The sequence below is a fragment of the Microtus pennsylvanicus genome, chromosome 6 (genome assembly GCF_037038515.1).
Source record: "Microtus pennsylvanicus isolate mMicPen1 chromosome 6, mMicPen1.hap1, whole genome shotgun sequence".
Classification (NCBI taxonomy): Eukaryota; Metazoa; Chordata; class Mammalia; order Rodentia; family Cricetidae; genus Microtus; species Microtus pennsylvanicus.
The window spans coordinates 39,744,468-39,768,896 of record NC_134584.1 but is presented as its reverse complement, the minus strand read 5'-3'; the positions used below and the strand labels follow the sequence as shown (position 1 = coordinate 39,768,896).

Below are 24,429 nucleotides of genomic sequence, written 5' to 3'. Positions count from 1 at the left end.
ACACTCTATTTGTGGCATTTTCGATGACTGCTCACTATATACCAGCAAGGTACAACACATTAAACACTGATTCTGGGAAAAGGGATGAAGAACACAGTCCTGCTAGGATATTTAGGGTTCAGAATGCTGCACAACCTGCTTAAGATGATTCGATAACATATCAGTTAATGGTACTTGAGCCATCCAGGAAGCCAAGCTCCCACCTGCTGTCTAGTATCTACCCCCTCCTACTCCACACATGCCCCGGACAGACAGGCATACATGTGACAAACATACTTTTTTCACTAACTACAGCACAGTGCATACTGCCCCATGTGGCTCCGGAGACTTCCTCTTGAGTCTTCAAGAGGTCCAATGGCCACGGTAAGAATTTATATGTGTACCTAGCTAGGACTTAAAATTTCTGCTTAGCTTCCGTAACATCTCAGTCTATAACATCAAGGTATCAAGCCAACGACCCAAATACTGGCAGTACAGAACTGCCTTCCACACAAACATGCCCGAATCAAGTGGGATGCACTACCGGACAGCAGGGGAGACAAGGCGGTGGTGGTCATCTTACGCCCTATAGCACGTTCTGCGGTTCCCTGCATTGTTTTCTAACCAGAGCTGCTTTTACTAATAATAAGGACTGAGTTTTAAAACCAGTGTTGGCAGATATTGAATTTCCTGCTCCCATACGCTCATTTTAATTTTCTCTTTGAACAGGAAAAAAAAGATCATGCCTGAACTTGCAGCTTTGTCGACATCCATCAGAGCAGGCACAGAATGTGAACCAAGTCTGCGACTATTTACCAGTGCTGCACCCAAACCTACAGCACCGCTGCTCTCCTGAGAGAAAGAAACCGGAAGAAAGGAGCAAGCCCAGCAAACCCACCTTTCCTAGCTACTGACTTGCAAGGCTGGGCAGCTACTAACTGGCCTCAGGGAGTTAGGAAGGTGTGGCTATATTCACCTAATGGTGTGGGTGAGGTCCAGTGTGCTGGTTTTAGTCTGTCTGTCTCTGTCTCTCCGCACTGAACGTAGTATGAAGAAACATGCCGCTCTACCAGCCATCCACAAGCTGAAACACAGGCTCTGCACTGGCAACCTTTCTGTCAACCAGACCACTGTCTTGCAAAGTTCATCGACACTGAATGAATGAAATCTAACACTATCCAGCTTCTTTGTCTCCTTTCACTTACGATTTAATGCTGCACGAATCTAGGAAACATTCAACACTCATCATTTATTCTCTTTTCCGAAGTGTTGGGTGAGGCATAAATAGCACTGACTTGTAAAATACTTGTCCTAGGCAAGGCTGGGTTACAGAAATGTGTCATAGCTGTACAAGCAGGGGAAGAGTCCAAGCCAGTCCTCTCATGACTCCTACTCAACAACTCCCTTTTTAAAGTTCATCAATTAATTTAATAATTAACTTGAAAACAAAAATGGAAACAGCAGAAACTAATGAGAGGAATTGGGCAATAGAGGCAGGGTGACTTGGGTTGAATCCTATCTCGTCTGCTAGCTGAGTGATCACGGGGTTTTTATATCTCCAATTAATTTTTTACCTCCCCAAACAGCAATCCTCATGCCTGAGAGGGCTGTAGTGGCCTGCATGACCTGCTGCCACACAGAAGGCGAGAAAGGTGACTGCATTAAAGCATGCCCGTCTATCTACAAATGGTTTTAAGCCACAGGGAAAATCCTTACATTCAGCAATCTGCAGAGTACCAGACTACCTTCCCACTTGCGGTGAGTCATTTATTTTAACTCTGGCCCTCACTTCTTTCATAATTAATAATGTTCTCAAATCGTTTCTTAAAGACGACTTTGTTATTTTTAATATTGCACATGCCAGCAATCAAACCCCGGGCCTTGGTCATCACGCTAGGACACACTCTACGTCTGAGCTCGGACACAAGGTTCTTTCACATTCTTAAGCAACTCTAACTTTGAACTAAAAGGACAGAAAGGCCAGGACTTAGGAAGACAAGCAGTCTGAAGGACACACATGGCACGTGACACAAACAAAGCACTCCATGACACGGGGCTCTGGAGCATCCTCCGTGGACTAAGGCTTTCCCCATGCAGTGTTTTCCCAATTTCTTCCGTACACATTACCTACCCCTCAGCCCAAGCAAGCACCTGGAGCACAGAATGCAAAGGCAGTACTAATTCGGCACTGGGGAACGCCCCTCGCTTTTCCTCAGGATAACCCAGTCCCCCCTACCCGTCCCTCGTCATACCCTTCTTCCTTTGGAACTGGCTATCAGGGTGGAGACCAGAGCAGCAGACTCAGCCTAGGCAAACTGCAGCTGGTTTTTTTACTCTTGTTGAGAGCAACAGAACATCCCTTTTGCACATTTTGAACTCTTTGGGGCCACAGTTCAGTGACCATTTCCAAAACATGCAACACATCATGCTTGAAGAGCTACAGAAGTGAGTCCTAGCTAACAAAATGGAGTCATTATAGTGTATTGGAAACCATATAGTAAGGAATGCTGGTTAACCAGTCACCCTTGCCAAGATCAGATATGAAGAGAAAACAAAAGCTGGCAACCACTCTCGCTCTGATATTTCTCTTCCAGAATCCTATTTAATAAGGTTAATCTTTTAAAAATACAGTAACTTCCTTCACTGGTTTGAAACAAAACCTGGAGAGAATTCCTGAGTACAAAACCCAAGGAATTTATGCGAGACTAACTTCTGGGGCCGCCTCTACGATTTTAGACAATCATCCACTCAAAGTTTGAAGAGACTTAGTTTTAGGTTTATTATTAGTGTTCTTATACCTCCCTTCTAGCAATGGGTCAGGTTCTATTTTTAGCAACAGCTTCTAAAGGAAGTGAAACTGAGGCCTATGAGGACCAGGCGGCTTATGAAATAGCTTTAGTTCTAAGCAACGCTAACATTAACAAGCACAGCACATCTTGCTCTTTCACAGGGTGGCAAATTGATAGCTTGGTAGAAGCTACAAAAATAGGATGGAGTAATTATATCTGCCAAACTCACAACAGCCTGTTCAATGGAGAGTGACGCTGTAATTTTTCTTCAAAGGCAGTAAATAGGAAGGAGAAGCCCCTCATTCCCTAGTATAAAGAAAAATCCCCAGCCCTTGGGCGCCACTTACAGGCACAAACTTTCACTGATTTCAGTTACTTCTCTGAAGGAGAGAGGGCAGACAATCTTTGATTTTAATAAATTTCCCATAAGTTATCTTTTACAAATGTGTATTTTCTACACTTTGAATTTTTAGACTCAAATTTGGAAACTGGTTTTTAAAAAAACAGCAAAATGACGCAATAGGTCTTTAGACACAAAGAAAGGGTCGTCAGTCCTTCACTACCACTGAAAATAAACCCGCGAGATATTAGTACTAAATTTTCCTCTTTAACGCATGTGCATGACCTTCCTGAAAAGGGGAACACTGTTCAGCTGGGATTTGATCTGATTGCTTTACAATCATTTCCCCAAGACTTTAAGTGATAAAACAATAAAGCATTGCAACAGGAAACACAAACACATGGCAATAATTGTGAATACCTCTTCTTTGTGATGTAAGCTTTATACCAGCAAACAAAATGAATTTCAACCTAGTATTACAACACGGGGGCAGGGGTCACTATTATCTAGAAAGGATAGAGAATCAATATTACTGCAAATGAAGCTTTTCCCATATGACATGTGAGACGTACCACCAGCATCCTAGCTAACAGTTCTTACTTTGAAGGCTGCCTGTACAATTAATTACAAGCCACTCCTCAAAGAGAGAGAGAAAAAAGAAAATGCGAAAATTAATCCCAGATTACTCAGTCAAGTCAGTTCTACCTGCCTTCACCTTGTCCTGATTCGTGTCCAGAGGCAACACTAAAGCTCTACAGACATTTTCGTAGCTCTTCTTATATTTCACTCAGGTCATTATACTGACTACAATGCTTAAGTGTGGCAAACTGTATTATCACATAGAAAAAAAAAAGGTCTCATAAGACCAGAGAAAATTAATTCCTCCAAGTTGGAGTTAGCTTTTTCTTCTTCTTTCACCTCCAGATGATCTATAGTAACAGTTGCCACCTAAGATTTATTCTGGTTTTCTAATCCTCACAGGAACAGGAAATCCTAAAGGAAAGTATCTGCTGTGAGAAACGTGTCCGAGTGCACACAGAGAGCTGCAGCAGGGCCACTACCTACCTTCTTCCCCACACTGCCAGAGAACAGGCAGGGCTCAGCACACTTTTTACCACTGGGGGCGGGGGTTGGGGAGGGAAACCACCTCCGAGTAATAAACTGATCGTGATTTTAAACAATCCAGGGCACAAAAAACGGGTCAATTTACTTTGATAAGTAACCGAAACCAAGGATTCCTACTGTCAGATTCGACACACAAACACTCTCCACTCATGGCAAATGTCAAGAAATCCTACGGGGCCACCAGGCGACTATCACAAAAACCTATCTAGCAACTTCACACATTCGTCAAGATTCTGCCTCCGTACAGCTGAATCAGAATTTTTGAAGTTTCATATACTTCAAAGAATTTCCCTTAACAGAAAAGTTTCCAGTAGCCAAAAAAGGGCGAGGCCAAAAGGCCGTTGGTGTAAACTATCTTACGCACGTCCTACTTCTGGTGCACCGGAAGACCCCTGCGAGCGAAGCCCGCAGCCCCGCACGGTCCCCGTCCCCGCCACGCAGCGGAGCTGCGGGGCGCAGTCCCCACTGCCTTGAAACTGAATGGCTGACACATCCGGTCCTGAATCCTGCAGCACTCCGCCAAATGCGAACTTCAAAGGCGGATTCAAACTCCCAGCACCAGGCGCTGTATCCTCAGAGGTGCAGGAGGAATCCCCAAGGACACGCAGTGAGGGGAGCCACGAGACCCCGCAGACCCGGCCGCCCCGCCAGCCCGGAGCGACCGACCGCGTCCATTTGACAGGCGTTCTCCCGCAGTCCCCGGAATCCCCCGGCAGTGGCCCGCGGGCGCTGCCGCCCAAGCCCGGCCCGGTACCTGGCCGCGGGCGCGCGTCCCCGTGGGGGCTGAGGGGCTCTTTCCTGTCACCGCGCGCGGACCCACCGCCGTCACCTTCGCGCTCCGCGTCCCCCACTGCCCGCGCGCCGTGGGGGCTCGGCACGACCCTCGGTCCGGCCCCGGGAGCCCCGCACCTCCGCGGTTCGCACGCCTGTCACATGTCCGCAAACAATAACAAACTCTCCCGCACGTTCCCGTCCCGTCCCGGGCGCCGCCCGACCTTCAGGGCTCGGGGACGCGGGCCCCCACGAGCGGAGACCCGGAAGCCGCGCTCCGTGCTCGCTTCATTCATTGCCCGCCCGCCCGGCCCGGCCCGCCGCTCACCCGGAGGGGGCCGCTGCAGCGGGAGGCTCGGTCCCCGCGGGGCTCCGGGCGCCGCTGTCCCGCGCGGCAGCCAGCTCGGCAGGGTGGGCGCCGCCGCAGCGACTCGCCGCTCCGGGGGGCGGCGGTCCCGCCGCGGGCTGGAAGGCGCTCGCTCCCGCCGCCGCCACCGCCGCTGCGTCCGCTGGCTCCGGCGACGGGGAAGTGGATGGGCAGGGCGGCGAGGCGGTGAGGAAGAGCGGCGGCTCGGGCAGCTGGTCCAGCTCCACACTCCGCACTTTGCGCAGCTGCCGCCGCCGCCAGTCCGCGCGCTCGCGGCCCACGCTGCCCGTCTCCCGCAGCAGCCCCGCGCCCGCCGTGGACGCGCCGCTTCCCTGGAGAGCTCCGCCGCTGCTGCCCGCCTCGGGGCTCGCCGCCGCGGCGCCCGGGAATCCCGACGACGAGGCGCGATCGCCCGCCGCCGCCGCCATTTTCTCTCGCGGGCTACATTCGCTCGTGCCTGCGGGGGAGGGAGGGGGCGGGGAGAGCGCGGGGGGCGGGCGGAACGGCCGGCGGGCGGGCGGGCGGGCGGGCGGGCGGGCGCGCGCTGGGGCCGAACGCGCGGGCGCGAGCAGGCCGCGCCGCCTGGCCCGGGAGCGCGGAGCGGGCGGGCGCGCGGCGCAGGTGGGAGGGCGGAGGGGCTGCACGGAGGCCGCGCGGGGCGCTGTGTGCCGCGAGCCCTCGGCGGCCAGGTAGTGTGGGGCGGGGTCGCGGCTCGGCGGGAGCTCTTCCACCCTTGTGCTGGCCGTCACTGGGGATTGAGTCGGTGGCGCTGGCAGGGGACGCGAGCGGGAGGACTCACAGTCGGTCACTGCACGCGCTTCGTAGCGAGCGGGTGGTCCCGCCCGCTCGCACCGGTCCGGCCCGCGCCCGACGCGCAGGTGGCGCCCAGGACAGTCGCCTGCCGCAGACTAAAGGCCGTCGTTCAACCGGAGGGACACGAAAAGTCTTCTGTTAGCAAAGCAGACCTCTTGTCCCGCCCTCGTGCCACAAATAACACAACTTAAGGTTTCCTGTGCTACCTTGTGCACAGCCGAAACCGCTGGTTTGAGACACCCTTCCCCCTCCCACCGGCTACGCAGAGGGACCAACCCGGTTCTCTGCCCGGGGTTACTCCCCAGTCTTGGAAAGGCAGGCTCCAACCGAAAGCGGGAGAGCACGTCTGGGGAAGGAGCCAGCGCTGTGCCAGGAAGCGCTGGATCTTGCCATCTTCCACCAGCGTGTCGTGCCCCCCCCCCCCGCCACCCTCGATGCTCCCCGCTGCACGTCCGTCTTCCTGGCAGTCAGGTGACAGACCGGGTTCCCGGGTCCCCCACCCCCCGCCGCTCCCAGGTTATCCTAAGCGGTGTCCTTCGCCTTTTCACTGCCCGAGAGTCTTTCCAGAGAAGGTGCTGGGGATAAAAAACAAACAAAAAACAGTGTGTACGTGATAGTGATTTTTTTCCGACTACTTTTCTACGGGGTAGAGCTGCTATCTCTCTTTCTCTCTCTCCTCCCCTTGTTTTTCTCTACTTTGTCTAGAAGGGGCAATCTCTCAGAACTCATGTCTCCAGATTTATTTTGTGAAGCATTAAGATATGAGGCGTGGGGGAGGGGTAAGAAGGGTTTCTCTCGCAAAGAAAGGAGAAAGCTCTCCTGCCTTTAGACAAAAGCCTGAGCTATCTCTAAAATAATTCTTTAACTTCTCTAAAATATGAAGTCTCCCCACCCGCTTGAGTGCGTGAGGCTAGCTGCAGAGCAAGGTGACACAAAAGGGCTTTTTAAAGGGTCCTGACTTTGGCTTATGCTCAATGTTTTGGACAGTACTATAACATCTGGTATACTGTAGTTTTCAGTGTACAAGTTTTGAAAGTTTATATTAGTCTGTTCAAGATCCAGGTCTACATTGAGGCTATAATTATATGCTCTTTTAATGGTAGACAAGCATAACATCCAAACCAAGCAGTAGTTATTTCCCAGGTCTTCCTAGATGGCCACACCCACCAAATCCTACATTGAAAAGGATTAGCTTTCCCGGTTTCTACTGAGATCTAAAATAAACTTTAAATTGGCACACTCATAGTTAGGTACTTGTAAGTGAGAAAAGTCAGTGCAGGCCTTTAGCCTTTGTGTAGTGATATTTTGTTTATGTTTTAACAAATAAAGTTTGCCTGAAGATCAGAGTGCAGAGCTAAGCCACAAGAGGCCAGGCTGTGGTGGCACACACCTTTAATCCATCTTTGGACCAGTTTTGAAAATTTGCCCCGAGTAGCAAAGTAAAACAACAGGAAAAGGTCACCTTTTCCTCTGAATTTTTTAAAAAAAATAACTTATTTATTTTATTTCATGTGCATTGGTGTTTTGCCTGCATTTATGTATGTCTGAGGGTGTCAGGTGCCTTGGAACTGGAGTTACAGACAGTTGTGAGCTGCCATGTGGATGCTGGGAATTGAACCCAGGTCCTCTGGAAGAGCAGCCCATTCTCTTAACTGATGAGCCATCTCTCCGGCCCCTACCTCTTTATTTGTACAATGTGCTTGAACTGTGCGAAAATAAGGGGCATCAAATGAAGCCCGATGGATTAATTACAGTTCTCTGACCTCCACATACCACGTAACTTGATGGAGAAATTGAAGTGCTGTTTTCCCCACTGTTCCTGGTGTTTTGAATCCCATTTCCTTTGGTCTTTCATTGACATAATCTGGCTGCCATACGCATCTACGAATGGACTCACAGATTTCCTTCAGAGATAAATAGTGAAGAGACCAGATTGACTAAGGAAGTATTACCCCTACTATATGTTAATTTAAAAGTCTTCTTTGAAAGTAGTTAAGTGGATAGGTTCCTACCCAACTGTATGAGTCTTAAGCGTGATCAAGTGTGTCCCCCCCCCAACCGCCACACACACAGACTATCCCCACCTCTACCCTGGTCTTTGGAGCTGTTTGGACCCTTTCATGTGTTCCTGCACAGAGGCATGTTGGATGGCAGGCTGCTGCAGGCCTTCCATTGCATTAATTTGATTCCCAGCTATGGTTTCCAACCTCTCGATTTCCAGTCTCACTTGGACTTAAACTTCGCAGTGATTTCCTGTACACTGACAGTTTCAATAACTTTTACACCAAACTTTCCAGGTCACCGCTCCCACAGAGTGCTGCCGGGAATGGCCCAAGTCACTCTCGAGTTGCCACGCCAAGTTCATCTGGAGGATAAGCAAGGGGCATTTCCTCATTGCGCGTAAATATCAGGGCATGAAAATGAAAAGCTGTGTGTACTCGCAGACTAGTTCCGCTGGTCTGCCATTCCGCTTGTATTTACTCAGCACCTCTTTTGCACAAGCAAGACTTTTTATACCTCTCAGGGGGCAGCATTGATTGTTTTAACAGAATAAAATGTTTTCATCCACAAATGTTTTTATTGGTGGGTAGCTGTCAAGCTGACTGGCATGTTTTCAGACCCATGGGTATGTAAACACTCTCACATCAGAGCTCCATATGTGAAGATAGTGTAGAGTAAAAATGAGCAGCCGGAAGATGGCTCCTGCTAAATAAGGTGCTTGCTGTTCTCCCAGAAGCCCTGAGCTTGGTTCCCAGCACCCAGTTCACAACCGCTATCACTCCAGCTCTGGGAGATCGGACACCCTCTCTAGCTTTCTTGAGCACCAGTACACACAACATACACACGCGCATGTGCGCATGGACACAAATTAAAATAAGATTTTTTTTTTTAAAAAAAGAATGCAACCTTGAGAATTAGATGGAAGCTGGCATTTTGTCATGCTAAAAGTATTTATTTGGGATACTTGCTAGAGAAGAGAAGCTGGATCTTGTTTTCTTCGTGCTTCTATTCCCCAGACACTATTACCTACCCATGTGATTCCAGATGATTTAAGACATGTATGGACACTGTAGATGAGATTACAGTAGCAAATCTCCTAACCAGTGTCCACACGATAGTGCACACGCTAGCTGCCCCTGGTGTGGTGGTGTGCCATGCAGCACGCTGAGGGAGATGACAGTGCAGTAAATACTCATGGCCCGTGCTGGAAGTGTCCTTGCACACTTCTGCTCACAGTAGGTGAGATACAGGGCCCAGGGGAACCCAGTGAGGTTGTCGAACCTGACTATGCCTATTACGACCGCTCTTGTGAAATTTGATGAGATGTTATCCAATTGATTATTAGAGTGATAAAATATGAGTATGAAGGGAAAATGAAAACTGCCAATGAAAGTTGAACTAATAAGTGCTTCAAAGGACGAATGTGGGCAAGGCATGAAAAACGTCTGTCAAATCAATTTTGATGATTGTCATAAAATATGGGGAAGAGAGGATTCCCATTTAGAAGAATTTACTTTGCAAGTATCTATGCATACCAGCATCCTTCAGAGGTAATGTATGAATCAACAGTAAATGCATTATTCTTGAGGCTCCTGCCCGGACAGAATATTTTTTATAAATACAAAATTGAACTGTGTGTGCAACTTTAGGTTTGATACGACTGGTGTCTTATTTCTGTGGCTATGAAGAGACACTATGAGGCAACTTTTATAAAGGAAACATTTAATTGAGGTGGCTCACAGTTTCAGAGGCTTAATCCATGATCATCATGGCAGGGAGCAGGCAGATGTGGGGCTGGAGGAACTGCTGAGAGTCCTACATCATGCAGGCAACAGGAAGTGGTGTGATAACACTAGGCGGTATCTTGAGCATGTATGAGACCTCAAAGCCCCGCCCTACAGTGACACACTTCCTCCAAGAAAACCACACCTACTCCAAGAAGTTCACACCTCCTACCAGTGGCCCTCCCTGTGAGATTATGTGAACCAATTACATTCAAACCACTTTGGCGTGACAAAGCACCAGAGATGATTGTATTTAGCGGCATATGCCTGGGTTTTCCATTGACAGGGCGGATAGAGGAGTAGAGTCATACATAAGTTTAGAACTTTTAAGATGAAAATCGTTTAGCTTTCTGAGGCAGAGTTTTGCTATAGAGCCATAGCTGATCTCTAACTCACTACTATGTAGGCCAGGATATTCTCAAACTTGTGGCAATCTTCTTTCTGCCTCCCTAGTGCTTAGAGGCATTACACGGTCATGCCACCCTGCCCAGTTTTCTGTAATGATGGTGAAGCTTTTATTTTTAAAAATTCTAATTACATTTCACATAACTTATGGTAAATCCATTAAAACAATTCAATGAAGTATTAGTCTTATTTTAAAATTTAATTTAAATTAACTTTAGTATATTATTTTTAAAAGGCAAAAATAAGTTTAAAATACAAAGTTCATGCATAGTAACAATTCGAATAATAATTATTTAAATTAGCTGGTACTAAAACTTCTTGAAAATTGAATGCTATTAAATATTTTATTAGAATATAACTGTAATTCCACCAATTCATAGTCACATAGTTAACAATGTATAGAATAGCAACAAACTTCATGTTTTGTTCTAGTTGTGCAAATATACGTGTATATATGTGTATATATTATAAAATTATCTTTAACATCTTTTAAAAGATATATTTGTATTTTATGTGTATGGGCGTTTTGACTGTACGTGTGTATATGCACCACATGTGTGCAATGCTTGTGGAAACCAGAAGAGGGCAGTAGATCTCCGAGAACTGGAATTATAGATGGTTGTAAGCAGCCTTGTGGCAGGTACAGGGAATTGAGCCCAAATCTTCTGCAGGAAACCCCCACGCCCTCATCCCCCTGCCATCTCTCAAACTCTATTCTTTAGCATTTCTGTACAGATGTGAATATTGCTGATGTGTGACTAGTTTGGGGGAACTCACTGAATGAGCTACAGAGAGAAGCAAGAGTTCAGATCCTCAAGTGACTAGGATGTCCCATGCTGTTATTGCAGAATCCACCAGTTTTTTGTTTTTGTTTTTTTGGGTTGGGTTTTTTTTTTTTTTGCTATTTTAAGAGATGGATTTGGCAAGTTAATACCTTATTCATTTATTTTCCTACTAAACACTGCAACCAGTGCCCCCCCCCCCCCCACCTGATAGATTACAGCTGATGTTCTTCAGCATCGGCAGCAGAGCATCTGCGAGCCTTGGTTTCTTCATGCCATAGGCAAGCATGTGAAGGGACATTTCCCTGGGGTTTATGGGGGAATATGCTTAGGGTGCTGGGTTATGCTGACCACCACCATGTGACATCACCAAGTGACCAGGTGGCCTTTAATAAATTTGCTTTTCCAAATTTACCACACACAGCACCCTGTAGAGCAGGTCAAGTGTAGAGAGTTCCCCTGGGGTCTGAGGAAGGCACTGCTGGGCACCTGCTAGGGGCTGGGCACTCTTCTAGGAGGAGGGAAAATGAGATGGTGCTTGTTGCCTGGGGCAACTTACAAAATCTCCTTGTTTTAGGGCCACTGTGTACAGGTACACATTTCCAGCTGCTATTGGCCATAACTGGGAGGCCTTTCCTCTTCACCACTGCCGCTCACCTCCCCTGGTTTCTAGCTAGCAGATACTCACTCAGTAAATAGGAGCTGATTTCAGTGGTTACAGAACACTGTCTAAAAGTTCTTAGGATATGCCTTTCAACTCTGCCCCCACCCCCAGCCCCAGACAAACATGAAATTTCCTTGTAATATTGCTTCATTTGCAAATTTGTGAATTCAGTTTAGAAACAAGTCAGGATTTGTTTATATATAATCTAATTGTCTTTTCTGTGTGTGTCTCACATCCATGTGGGGGGCGGGCATGTATCTGTGGACACGTGGGCGTGTGTCTGTGGACACATGGGCGTGCATCTGTGGACACACGAGCGTGCGTCTGTGGACACGAGGGCGTGTGTCTGTGGATACGTGGGCATGCATCTGTGGACACATGGGCATGCATCTGTGGACACACGAGCGTGCGTCTGTGGACACGAGAGCGTGTGTCTGTGGATACGTGGGCATGAGTCTGTGGACACATGGGCATGCATCTGTGGACACGCGAGCGTGCGTCTGTGGACACGAGGGCGTGTGTCTGTGGACACATGGACACGCATCTACGGACACGCGGGCGTGTGTCTGTGGACACGTGGGCGAACATCTGGACATGCGGGCGTGCGTCTGTGAGCACCCAGGCACGTGCTTCTGTGAACATGTGGTTATGCATCTGTGGACAAGCAGGGGCGTGCATCTGTGGACACGCAGGGGCGTGGGTCTGTGGACACGTGGGCGTGCGTCTGTGGACACGCGGGCGTGCGTCTGTGGACACGTAGGTGCGTGTTTCTGTGAATACATGGGCATGCATCTGTGGACACGCAGGGGCATGCATCTGTGGACGCGGGGGCCTGTATCTGTGGGACACGTGGGCGTGTGTCTGTGAACACCCAGGCACGTGCTTCTGTGAACATGTGGTTATGCTTCTGTGGACACGTAGGTGCGTGTTTCTGTGAATGCATGGGCATGCATCTGTGGATGCGGGGGCCTGTATCTGTGGACACGGGGGCGTGTGTCTGTGAGCATGTGCGCAGGTGTGTGCAATAGGCCAGAGTGGATATATGGATATAGTTGTCTTCCTCTACTGCTTTCCATCTTATTTATGGAGACAGGGTCACTGCACCTCGTGGTTATTGATACGACTAGCCTAGCTGGCCAATGAGCTCCAGGGATCTCCTGCCTCCACCCCTCCCCACCCTCCCGGTGCTGGAGTTACAGCCATGCCTGACTTGTACTTGGGTGCTTGGGATCAAACTCAGGCCTTCCTATTTGCTTAACAGGCAATCTCCCCAGCCCTCCTAATGGTCTCTTTTGGGGATAACTGGTGGCGAGGACAGATGAAGGGCAGAGGAGGAGCGGAAAGTTTTGCAGCGAGTCCCCGGGCAAGCTTAAGGAAGATAAAGGGGGGTGAACTCAGGCCTTAAAACTGTGCTTCTGGAGTCCCTGGGACTGTTGGTGGAGGAGGCAGGGGGAGAACACCACCCATATCCGTGAAATTCATTCTGCACAATAAAGATGGGAGAGACGCCTCTGGGGCCAGGAGCTCATAGCCCCTGCCCCTCAGTGAGGACAAGGGGAGTTACCACAGGAAGTAGAGCCTTGAAAAGTGGCTTGGGCGGCAGGCGGTTCTGTGGTTCATAAAGATGAAAGGCAGTAGGCATATGGAATAGAAACCTAGGGAGGAAAATTGTCTCTATAACACAAACACATTTCAAATAATAGAGGAAGAAAATTCTAAAAGTTTCTAGAGAGCAGGTGATAAATACTACTAAAGATAATTATAAATATTTATTGAGTAAGCACATCATATTATTAACATTTAATCTACATAATAGCCCTATAACGTAGGTATTGCAATCACATCCATTTGACAGACGTAGGTGAAACACAGAGAGGGTTAATAACTCAGCCAAGGATGTTCAGTTAGCAACTAGAAGACGTAAGATTTGAACTTGGACAGTCTGTTTTCACATTCTTTTAACCTCAGAGCTGCTTTGATGTCCTTTCTGAAGTTGGTAGCTATTGTTTCCTTAATAGACATAAGCACATTCATAAGACCTTTCAAAGGCCTTGTCTTGGTCTAGATATAATTCCCTAGTGGCTTCTTAAACGTCTCAAGTAAAAGTTATATCAAGAGGCTCTTTACCAAAAACCCTTTTGAATGGGGAACAGGATACTACACTTTATGTTTTGTTTTGTTTTTAACCGAAATTCAAAGTTGAATCAAACCTCCTTTTTGAAACACAAAACTCTGACCGAACACAAACTTCAAAGATAAAACTTCCAAATCACTATGGATCTTAAAATTCCTTATAAAAAGAAATGGAAGATATTATCTTAGCATAAATGGTCTATGAGAAAGTATGGTAGAGACAGCTGCTCGTAAAATTCTCTCTCCGTCCATGACCAGGCACAACTAGGAAGCAATTAATTGCCTTAACAGGGCCTGTGTATCCCAGAATGCCTTGCAGCTGAGTATGTGAGCTGTGGGTTAGAGAAACAGCACATCTGGACGCAGATGACGACAAAAAAAAAATGCATAAGCAAAGCCCTCTACAAACGTTAGCTTTTCTCAGTGACCAAACAGACGATCAATTGCCACTGCAATATAATAGCCAGTTAACCAGACATCAAAATGTACATTTAAATCTCAGGTGTTCTAAATATGGGGATTGCCTTCAATGGCTTCTAATTTTCATTATCTCAACTAGTTTCATGATTGTTAAAACAAAAGTCTCTGTCGCGTCCAAGCAGATGACATTAACTCCAGAACAACGCTCTCCGGGAAGATGCCAATCTCCATGTGTTGTTTGGTGGGGCATGAGGCTTCTAAAAAGCTTTAAGGTCTCTGGTGTCCTTTGCTTTTTGGTCCTGGTCTGTGTCAACAACTCTTGGTTTGTTATTTATTTTAGATACTGTGTTGATCTTATATTTTGTCATGTTTGTAAAGTGACATGTGCCAGGATCTCAGTGTTGCAGTAAAAGCGACAGATTCCTTAGAAAGCCCTACCACAAACCTGTCATTGCAAAAATACTCACAAAGATAGAACATGGTGAGATGGATTTTTCTATAAAAAGTGGTTCCTTATGATACCTTTGTGGTGACCTTGTTGTATTTAATAGTAAGTGATAGCCACTATTATTTGGGTCTTTACAGTATTATATGTTACAGGCATGGTCCCCAGCCTGTCTGTACTTCTCCTGGGAGAGGGATCCTTTAAGAGGTAGGTAACTCCACCAGAAGGAAGTTAGGTCATTGGGGAGATATTGGGAAATATTATCCTTTAGGGGGCATTGGGGTTCTTCTTCCCTTTCTGTCTTTGCTTCCTGTCACTATAAGGTGAACAGGCCTCCTTTGTCACATAGTTGCCAAGGGCTTGAAGTGATGGTGTAGTATCCATGAGCAGAAACCTCTGGAAATCCAAGCCGAAACAAACCTTCTCAGGTACTAGCCTGAGTAGCTCGGGTATTTCATCACAAGCATTGGAAAGGTGGCCAATACCAGGTCTAACCAGCTACCAGCAGTGAAGATGAAGGAACACTGATAATCAGCTGGAAAGACAGGGCAGGAAAAACCCTCAGCAAGACTCAGCACATAGCAGCCGGGGCCACCAGGGTGGTGCTGGATCTGTTCTCACGACACTTTCCAAAGTGTAGGTACTGAGGTAGAGGTGTACATTCCTTGCAGCTGTCATTTTAGGGAAGCGTATCCAACATGGACAACGGCACAAATTTTAATTACAGAGTCACGACTTGCTCATCCTAGCTGAATCTTTTAGGGGCCGGAAGCAGGAGGAGAAGACATCTGGTCCCCCTATTTCCCTGCTTTCTTCGCTCTTGAAAAAAATCAGAAAAGAGGGCTTTCATCCAAGAACCAAAAGAAGCAACAAAGTATTCCAGGGCGTTCATCATAAGAAGAATGCCTAATTTGATTTGATTTTGAAACATAGTCTCATGTAACTCAGACTGGTCCCAAACTTGGTAGGTAGCCAAATTTGACCTTGACTTCTTAATCTGTCTGGGATGGCAGGAGTGAGTCACTAACTCAGCCTTTTCTTTCTTTAAGTTTAATTTTTTAGAATTGCATTTAATATGTGTGAGTGTCGTGTGTGTGCACGCATGTGTGCCTGAGTGCCTATGTGATGGTGTGTGTGTGCAGGAGAGAGGACAACATTCAGGGCTCAGTTCTCTTCTTCCACCAAGTGTGTTCCAAGGATTGAGTTGAAGTGATCAGACTTTGCCGGCAAACTCCATTACCTACTGAACATATAGCTAGTCCCACACCCAGCTTTTTAGACCAATTATTTGTTTGTGTGTATGTAAGTGGGGGGGGTTACATGTGTGTATGCAAGTCCATGAGCACACGAGGCCAGAGGAAGGTAACTTGTGTCCTGCCATTGCCTTCTACTTATTCTTGAGACAAGGTCTCTTGCTGAACCTAGAGTTAGGCTGGTGACCGGTAAGACCTCGCAATCCTCCTGTCTCAGCTCCCTTACCCCAGCATGGGAGTTAGAGTTGCCTGGATGACCATACCCAGATTTTTATGTGGGTTCTAGGGACTTGAATTTGGGTCCTTGTGCATATACAGCAAGTGTTCTTCTTACCCATCGAGTCATCTCCCCAGCCCCTTCTCTGACATTTTTAGAAGCAAAGTCTTACTCTGGAGCCTGGTGGGCTGCCCAAGAGCTCATAGCATCCTCTCACCTCAGTCAGCTGCGTGCTGGGATCACAGGTGCGGACCACCACACCTGAACAAAAGAAATAATTCCAAGATGGATAGTAAGCCAGTCACTGAAATAGAGACTCTAAAGAGCAAGTTCTCTCTGCAGAATCCTCTCCCCGCTTCACAAACACCTCTTGGCACTCAGGAATACAGCTGTTGTATTAGCTGACGTAGTGGGCAGAAGATCTACTGGGCTATGCTGTAATAGAATACGACACGGTGTCTTACTAGTGAACTCCGTGTCCAATGGAGAGAACTTCCCTCAGTGAATGAAGTGGAAAGTGATCAAGGAAGGCACCCACAGGCATGTGTTGGGCTTTCACATGCATGTGTACCCATGTACATATACCTCACACACATGCCCACACACGTAGAAACATCCACACACACACACACACACACACACACACACACACACACAAAATGGCATACAAATAAACAACCCAAACATCAGACTCTTGGAGATTTCTTTCTTTCTTTTTTTCTTTCTTCTTTTTTCCTTCTTTCTTTTTCTTCTTTTCTTTTTTGTTTTGTTTTCCAAGACAGTGTTTCTCTGTGTAGCCTTGGCTGTCTTGGAACTCAATCTGTAGACCAGGCTGGTCTTGAACTCACAAAGATCTATCTGCTTCTGTATTGCACTTAAACTGGAAAAGATTCAGGTTTTATTTAATTTTTTAATGTTCAAGGATAAAAGATGCATAAATATATCACTAGGAATGAAAACTTGCTGAAATATAAGAACAACAGCCTTTACCTGCTGAGACATCTCTCCAGTCCCATCTCAGATAGTAGGTTTTTTAAAACCATCATCTATTCTAAAGTAATTTTTCTCTTTTGTATTACCTGTATTTTGTATTATCAATCAACTGGTCTTGGGCTCCTTCTGAATGATGACAGAGGATCCCCAGGACATCTATGCTTTTGATCCTGCAACTTCTCTGCAGTCCCCCAGACAGATGAGAATTCCTTGGTGTGGTTTTAGGCATAGCCCCAGTTCCTCTGTTCACCTGTCCGTCACCCTGGAAGGAAGGAAGTGAAGGCTTCAGATGGTCTGGCTACTCCCATCTGGATCAGACAGACTCCTGGCAACCAAGCAGCTGTCTAGAGCGGCCGTTTCTACCTCGGCTGCCTTAGGCTCTTTCACTTGTATTTCTTCTTTCTTCCTTGGATGCTGTTTTCATTTGACTTGAAGAATCTCAGTCTTGGTCATAACTTTCCCTGGGTCCCTAGGCAAGGATGATGATGATGATGATGATGACTATGTTGATGATGATGTTAGCCTTGGGATGGAGCTGTCAAGGCCATACTTTGTGAGAGAACGGCACAGCAGTGTCATCCACGGCATCCTCAGTGGAAGCCCAGGATTGCCCTTCCCTGGGAGTCTCTGTGTTTCCCACATCTATGCGGGAGCCTGGGCCACTCTGTTCGGTGATACTGGTGTCCTACAGAAGACTTTAATCCTTTTATAGGATTGTTGTGATTTTTAATTTTCTCTTCATTTTTTAATTTACTTCTGTGATTTGTCAAACGTGTAGATTGCTTCAAAGAGAGGACTAGATAATCGAGAGAACAAGACAAAGGTATCATGATTACTGATGGGAAAACCAGGGGGCAACCTCTCCTGGCTGAGGAAGCGTTTATTAAGGGGATGCTGTGGATGGCAGTTTTGCATAGCAGCTTCTTTTTTTGTTTTGTTTGTTTGTTTTTTGGGATATGGTTTCTCTATGTAGCTATCCGGGCTATCCTGGAACTCTTTCTGTAGACCAGGCTTGCCTCAAACTCCCATCACCTCCTGGTGGGCCCCTGGCAAATGAAATGATACTAGTATTCAAATATTTTCTTTGCTTTGTAAACTGAATACTTCACATTCACCTTTTTAGCAAACTAGTTTCAGAAATTCAGCCCTTCCTCCCTCTAAAACAGGAATTCTCAACCTTCCCAATGCTGCAGCCCTGTAGTCCAGTTCCTCATATTGTGCTGATCCCCCCCCCAACAATAAAATTATTTTTGTTGCTACTCCACAGCTGTCATTTTGCTACTGTTATGAATGTAATGTAAATATCTGTGTTTTCTGATGGTCTTAGGAGATCCCTGTGAGAGGGGTCGCAACCCACACGTTGAGAACCAGTGCTATAAAGATACTTGCATGCTTATGTAAGAAAGGAATTGGAAAATGGTGCCAAGAAAACTCTTTGCTTTCTGAAGGCCTTGACACCGAATTTTGGCCTAACTAACATGGACAGCGCCAGCAAGGGATGCGATCCCAGGGGTTGTGAATATCTGCAAACAGAGAGTGTCTTACTTATTCTTCACGTTCAATGCTAAACTCTGCTGTTAACATCTAGCAGGACTCACACAAGTCCATTGGAGGGGGAAGAATGGAGGTATTCAAAACTGAATAGTACAGGAACAAAGTGAGCTCAAGACAAAGCGTCTCATCCTGGGTGAGCAGGCACAGGTGAGATTTGTCATTGCGCATCGATGCTTAACTTTAGAGAAGTCTGTGGGTCAAAGCCACACCCCTTTCTGAATCACTTTCCTTCAAATGTAACTGAACTCGAAATGGTAGAAGAGCCCCAAGAATTGTGCTTGAAGCATAGTCAGGGGCCAGTTTGTTTACATGCAGGGTGGAGTGAAGAGACTTTATATTGCTGTTCTGCTTTTAATCTCTCCTCTTGTATGCACGTTGCTGAGTTAGAAATAATATCATAAAATAGTCACTTTAGCCAAATGAGTTGAAGGACCAATCAGTCTCATTTTACTTGAAAAACAATGAACCAACTTGAGTGAACTTGAAAATCTGTCCTAAGAATCCATGCCATGCCCAGCTGTTTTTCGCTGGCAATTATGAGCAGATTACTTAACCAGCCGTCCGTGCCCTGACTTCCCCATGTATAAAATATACAGCTGAAGGGTTATAGTGGCACCTGCCTATGGAGTCAGTGGGAGGGGTGAATGACTGAAGCACACAAGCCACACAGAAGACACTACAAAGTATGCACCGTTAGTTACACTTCTCTACGGCATAACTTGAGAAACAACAGGTTGGCTTTTTGTTCAACTCCTTAGTTATCAACATCAAAGTCTGCACTTTCTCCGAAGACACTCCATCACCCTAGGTCGTTTACAGAGACTCTGCTGTGTCTCTGGCTAGGTGGGGCCAGATGATCTTAGGATAGTAGAGTTGAAACAATATGGACATGAGTAGTATAGAAATTACAGCCCTGTGTATATCAAGGGCTCCATTCCCAGCCCCATCATTTGAAAAAGCAGAGTCTATAGCAGTGCTTCTCAACCTTCCTAATGCTGCGACCCTTTAATACAGTTCCTCGAGCTATGGTGACCCTCAACCACATAATTATTTTTATTGCTACTTCGTAACTGTACTTTTGCTACTGTCATGAATTGTAATGTAATATCTGTGTTTTCCAATGGTCTTAGGTGACCCCTGTGGAAGGGTTGTTTGACCCCTGCCAAAGGGGTCTCGACCCCCAGGTTGAGAACCTCTGGTCTATAGGAACTGCTCATTGCTTGAGGTGGGTGATATGACATTCATTTATTCTCTTGAGTAGATCCCACTTACCCAGCGGATTGGCTTGAGATTTGAGCATCTCAGTATCTTTTGTCCTGGTGCAGGTACCGAATATTCTCTGTTTTCTAGACAGTCTTCACTTCTCTGCTCCGGTCTCCCCATTTCCACCATTTCTGGCCGAGTTCGGTTGCTCTTGAACTATTGTGATGGCTGAGTAATGGATGTCCCAGCTCTAAGCTCTCATCACCTCCTCTTCCTTTTTAAGTTGTACCAATAAAAACAACATAGGGACTCAGTCAGTTCTGAGAGTTTTGTTGTGAAAAAGACTGGTTCCTTGATCCCGTTCTCACGTTCCCCTCTCTCAGAAAGCTTTGGCCACTACTCAGCTGCTGATTTTGTCTTGTCTTTTTGTGTTTTGAAAATGTGGTGTTGTTGCTTCTTGGTTATTTCAACCTGGGTGTACTTTTCCTTCTTACCCTAAGAGAAGAGGAGGGTTTAGTCCCCTCCCTTGCCGCTATTCGTATCATACACTCCTCACCCATGTCTACAATTGAGCTTTAATTTGAGTTTTGTAGGAACTTGGTGTTTTCATGACAGCAGCTACTACTCATAGTTAACCTATGAAAAATAATTATTATTTTTCCTGAAGTTACTGTTAACTACTATTGTTCCCATGTTTTAATTTCTGCTCCTCAGGATGGTCAGGGAAGTCCTGGGTTACTCCTAACCCCCACATCCATAGCACAATGCTCCTAGTATCTGTATCATCAAAGTATTATAATATTACCTGACAGATGTTAAAGTCTGAGGCCTTGCACTCTCCCCAAGGGCCAAGGGAGGAAATAGCTTCAGTTGTGCACACTCAGAATTCCCAGATGGGCTCTATCTCAATTGTCTTCCCTTGTCCATAGTCAAAGACCATGAGTACTCGTAATTCAGGCTTAATGGTGACCCTGCCATAAAGAACCCCATGGAACCTGCTCACGCTGGTCTGTAAATCCCTTTCTGCTTGCTAGCAACAAGTTTGTTTAGTTAGCTTCCTGCTTCTGTTTTTAAAACACCTGGCATAATTAGCTTATAAAGAGAAAAGGTTTATATGTGGACACATTGCTTTTATGCTTGAGAAAGTATGCCTGAGGGCAATGGTAGGGAAAGAAAGTATGGCAGAGGAAACTGCTGACCTCTTGACCTGGAAGCAAAAGAAGAGGAAGGAACCAGGCTCTCACAGTGCCCTCCAAGGCAGTCCTGCTGTGATCTAAGGACACTCTACTGAGCTCCAGCCAGAGGTTGTACCATCCGTTGATAGCACCACCCTGCAGCCAGAGCCTTTGGTGTGTGGGCCTTTGGGAACATTTAACATCCCAGCTCTGACAAGCTACGTCCTCAGACTTGCCATAGTGACTGCCTTCTCACAGCCCCAGGCAGTGCTGAGAATTGATTGAAAACCGGGTTTGCTGCCCACAAAACAGCCTGCTGCCTGTTTATATTATTTTTTCTTGCTTATTGTTAACTTATGGGGAGGTCTTTCTTGATATTTTTTAGAACAGTATCTTAAGATATATATCGGGCAACTTAAAGGTTTGAAAAAAAATCAAGTCTCTTTTGCCAGAGAGTCTTCCTCGCCGCACGAAAAGACTTATTAAAATTTTAACTAAATGTCACTCCTCTCAGAGTTTCTTAAAGGCCAGTGTGATGGCACTGAGGGATTTGTGTCCTTCATGACACAAAAAGAATTGGCATAGATACCCTAAGGCCCGAGGAGGGACAGAGGGACAGCTTCTTTTGTTAGTTTGAATTAAAATGTATACTCTGTGGGGGACTAATAGTCAATTGGAAAAGAAGTCCTATGTAGAAGCTTACAAGTAAAAATAGGTATCTATGTGCGTATGTGTCTCTATAGCTGTCAACATAATTTTCTAAAACTGTATATAGATATATACCTTTACCACTATGAATTATGCTTGTCTCTGTATGTATGCCTTATTGACACACATTGAAGACTATTCCAAAGAATCTGTTACTAAGGAATGCACTCAGTCCAAGTTGGAACAATTCACCTGTAATAATCATAGATAGAATAATTATCTTAAGGGCCTCAAGAGTTTAAAACATCTGGAAACAGAAGAAACTCTGATAAAGGACTTGGATTTATATAGTTTAATAGTAAAGAAAAGTTCAATTTAAAAGCTTTAGAGCAGAGGATTAAAATGGACATTTCTCCAAAGAAACCATCTTAGTTCGGGTTTCTACTGCCGTGAAGAGACACCATGACCACAGCAACTCTTATAAAGTAAAACATTTAATTGAGGTGGGGGCTTACAGTTTCAGAGGTTCAATGTATTATCACCATGGAGGGGAGCATGGTGGCTGCGCCCCAGGGAGTGGAGGGATGGAGGGGAGTGTGGGGGTGTTTCAGGATTTCTTGGGCTCCCCACAGCCTGCAGTGCTGGGAACCTGATTGCACATTCCTGTGTGGGCCCGACTGCGGACTGGAGTCAGGCTTTTGTTTTTCACTCTGTGTCTGAGGAAAAGAGCAGCTCCCTGGAGGGACAGAGGCTCTGCAAGCTCTCCTTTTCCTGAGGGCCCTTGATTTTACAGACCAGGCAAATCTGAGTTCACACCTCACTTGCCCAGGCCACATTTCTTTTCCACTAAGAGGATTAAACTCCACCCCGGGGGACACTCGGCTGACCGCAATTGTTTTTGCCAGTGGCTTTCTGTATTTGAAATTTCTTCTTAATTTTTTGGAACTAGGTTTCCCTCTCTTGCTCTCTTCCATCCCCCCACCCCCCACCCCAGAGACAGGGTTTCTCTGTGTAGCCTTGGCTGTCTTACACCCTGTAGACCAGGCTGGCCTGGCTCTTTCTTCCTTTTCTTTTCCTTCCCCTTTCCCCTCCCTTCCTACCTTCTTTCCTTTTTTTCTTGAGAGAGAGTCTCACTCTGTAACCCAGACTGGTTCAGAACTTGGGGTTATTCTCCTGCTGAGTTTACATGGCTGGGTTTATTCTGTTTTTATACTATTAAAAAATCCCTAGGGTGTGGAGACGGCTCCGTCAGTAAAGTAATTATCCCAGGATCATGAGGACCTGGGTGTGGATCCCCACAGGCTCACACCCAGGCATGGCAGCACACACTTAAAGTCCCAGCACTGTGGAAACAAAGACAAGAGAAGCTCTGGGGCTTGCTGGTCAACCAGGCTAGCCAATCAGTGGGCTCCAACTGCCGTGAGAGAATTTGTCTCAAAAAATAAGGTGAAGAAGTCATTGAGGGAGATACCAAATGTCAACTCTGGTCCCCACACAGGTGCACACGCACACTCACATACACCTCACCTCTCCCATGCACCCCCCCACACACATATACACAAATCCTGGCAACCACATCCCTTCATCTGAAAGCCCTTTAGCTTCTGGGAAAATGATGTGATAATTCTAGAGGACTATAGAGAGATTTTTCACATTTTAGCATGAGAATGTATTAAAAAGCAGATTTGTTGGTCCTTGTTGAAGCTTTTGACCTGTAGAGATAGGGTTGGATCTGAGACTGAAAGACCCTTGACGAGGACCTTTTTCGGGAGGAGACCTCCCCAACGCCAAGGAGCAGGCCTTGGCAGGCCGAGATGGCACGGATGCAAATCGCAAGAGGTTTATTGAGTAGACACAGGTACCTGCGGGCGGCAAGATCTTTCGGAAGACTTGCACACCTGTCAACTGGAGGGCGGACTTCTTATAGGGGAGAGCAAAAGCAAGTTTACAGAAGCAAAAGCGTGGTTATCGGTCGACCGGAATGAGGCAGGGGCATGAATGGTTTCCTCTCTCAGCATGGGTGTCAGCAAAAAGCAAGTTTACAGAAGCAAAAGCATGGTTATCAGAATGAGGCGGGGGCATGAATGGTTTCCTCTCTCAGCATGGATGCCTGGCAACAGTCATCCTGCTCCTATCTTATAGCTAACCTGCTTTGTTGACATCCTATCTTATTGACATCTTGCCTTGCAGTCTTCCTATCTCTATCTCATAGATCTCCTGCTCTCTCAAGCACATGGGATGTTCTTACGGGAGCAGGCTGGCTGCTGATCCGGAGAATTTTTTTAAAAGCAAACAGGACGTTTCCCCGGGAGCATGCTAGCTGCGGGTTTTGAGGAGGGGGCCTGTAGGGTCTTTCAAGACTTCATTTCTCTGAGACATTCCAGGGGTAGTGCCGTACTGTGGAATAACGCTCTTGTACACTGTAAAGATTTGTCGCTCATATTGGTTTTTGTTGTTGTTGTTTGGTTTTTCGAGACAGGGTTTCTCTGTGTAGCTTTGGAGCCTGTCCTGGAGCTTGCTCTGTAGACCAGGCTGGACTTGAACTCACAGAGATTGCCTGTCTTTGTT

The 24,429-nt window shown here is 46.5% G+C and overlaps 1 protein-coding gene across 2 annotated transcripts in view; it reads right to left on the bottom strand.

Annotated features, from left to right (window-relative positions):
• The window catches only part of Map3k1 (mitogen-activated protein kinase kinase kinase 1), a 68,427-nt gene extending 62,075 nt beyond the window's left edge, over window positions 1-6,352 (bottom strand). The window contains exon 1 of one of the 2 annotated variants that reach the window (XM_075976067.1): window positions 6,171-6,352. Coding sequence is in view for 1 of the 2 variants with exons in the window: in XM_075976066.1 (XP_075832181.1) it covers window positions 5,333-5,799 (467 nt within the window). In the remaining variant the exon portion in view is untranslated. Of the gene's footprint in view, window positions 1-5,332; window positions 5,832-6,170 lie in introns of those variants that run through there. The other variant, XM_075976066.1, reaches the window with a different exon arrangement.
• Between the last annotated feature and the right edge of the window lie 18,077 nt (window positions 6,353-24,429).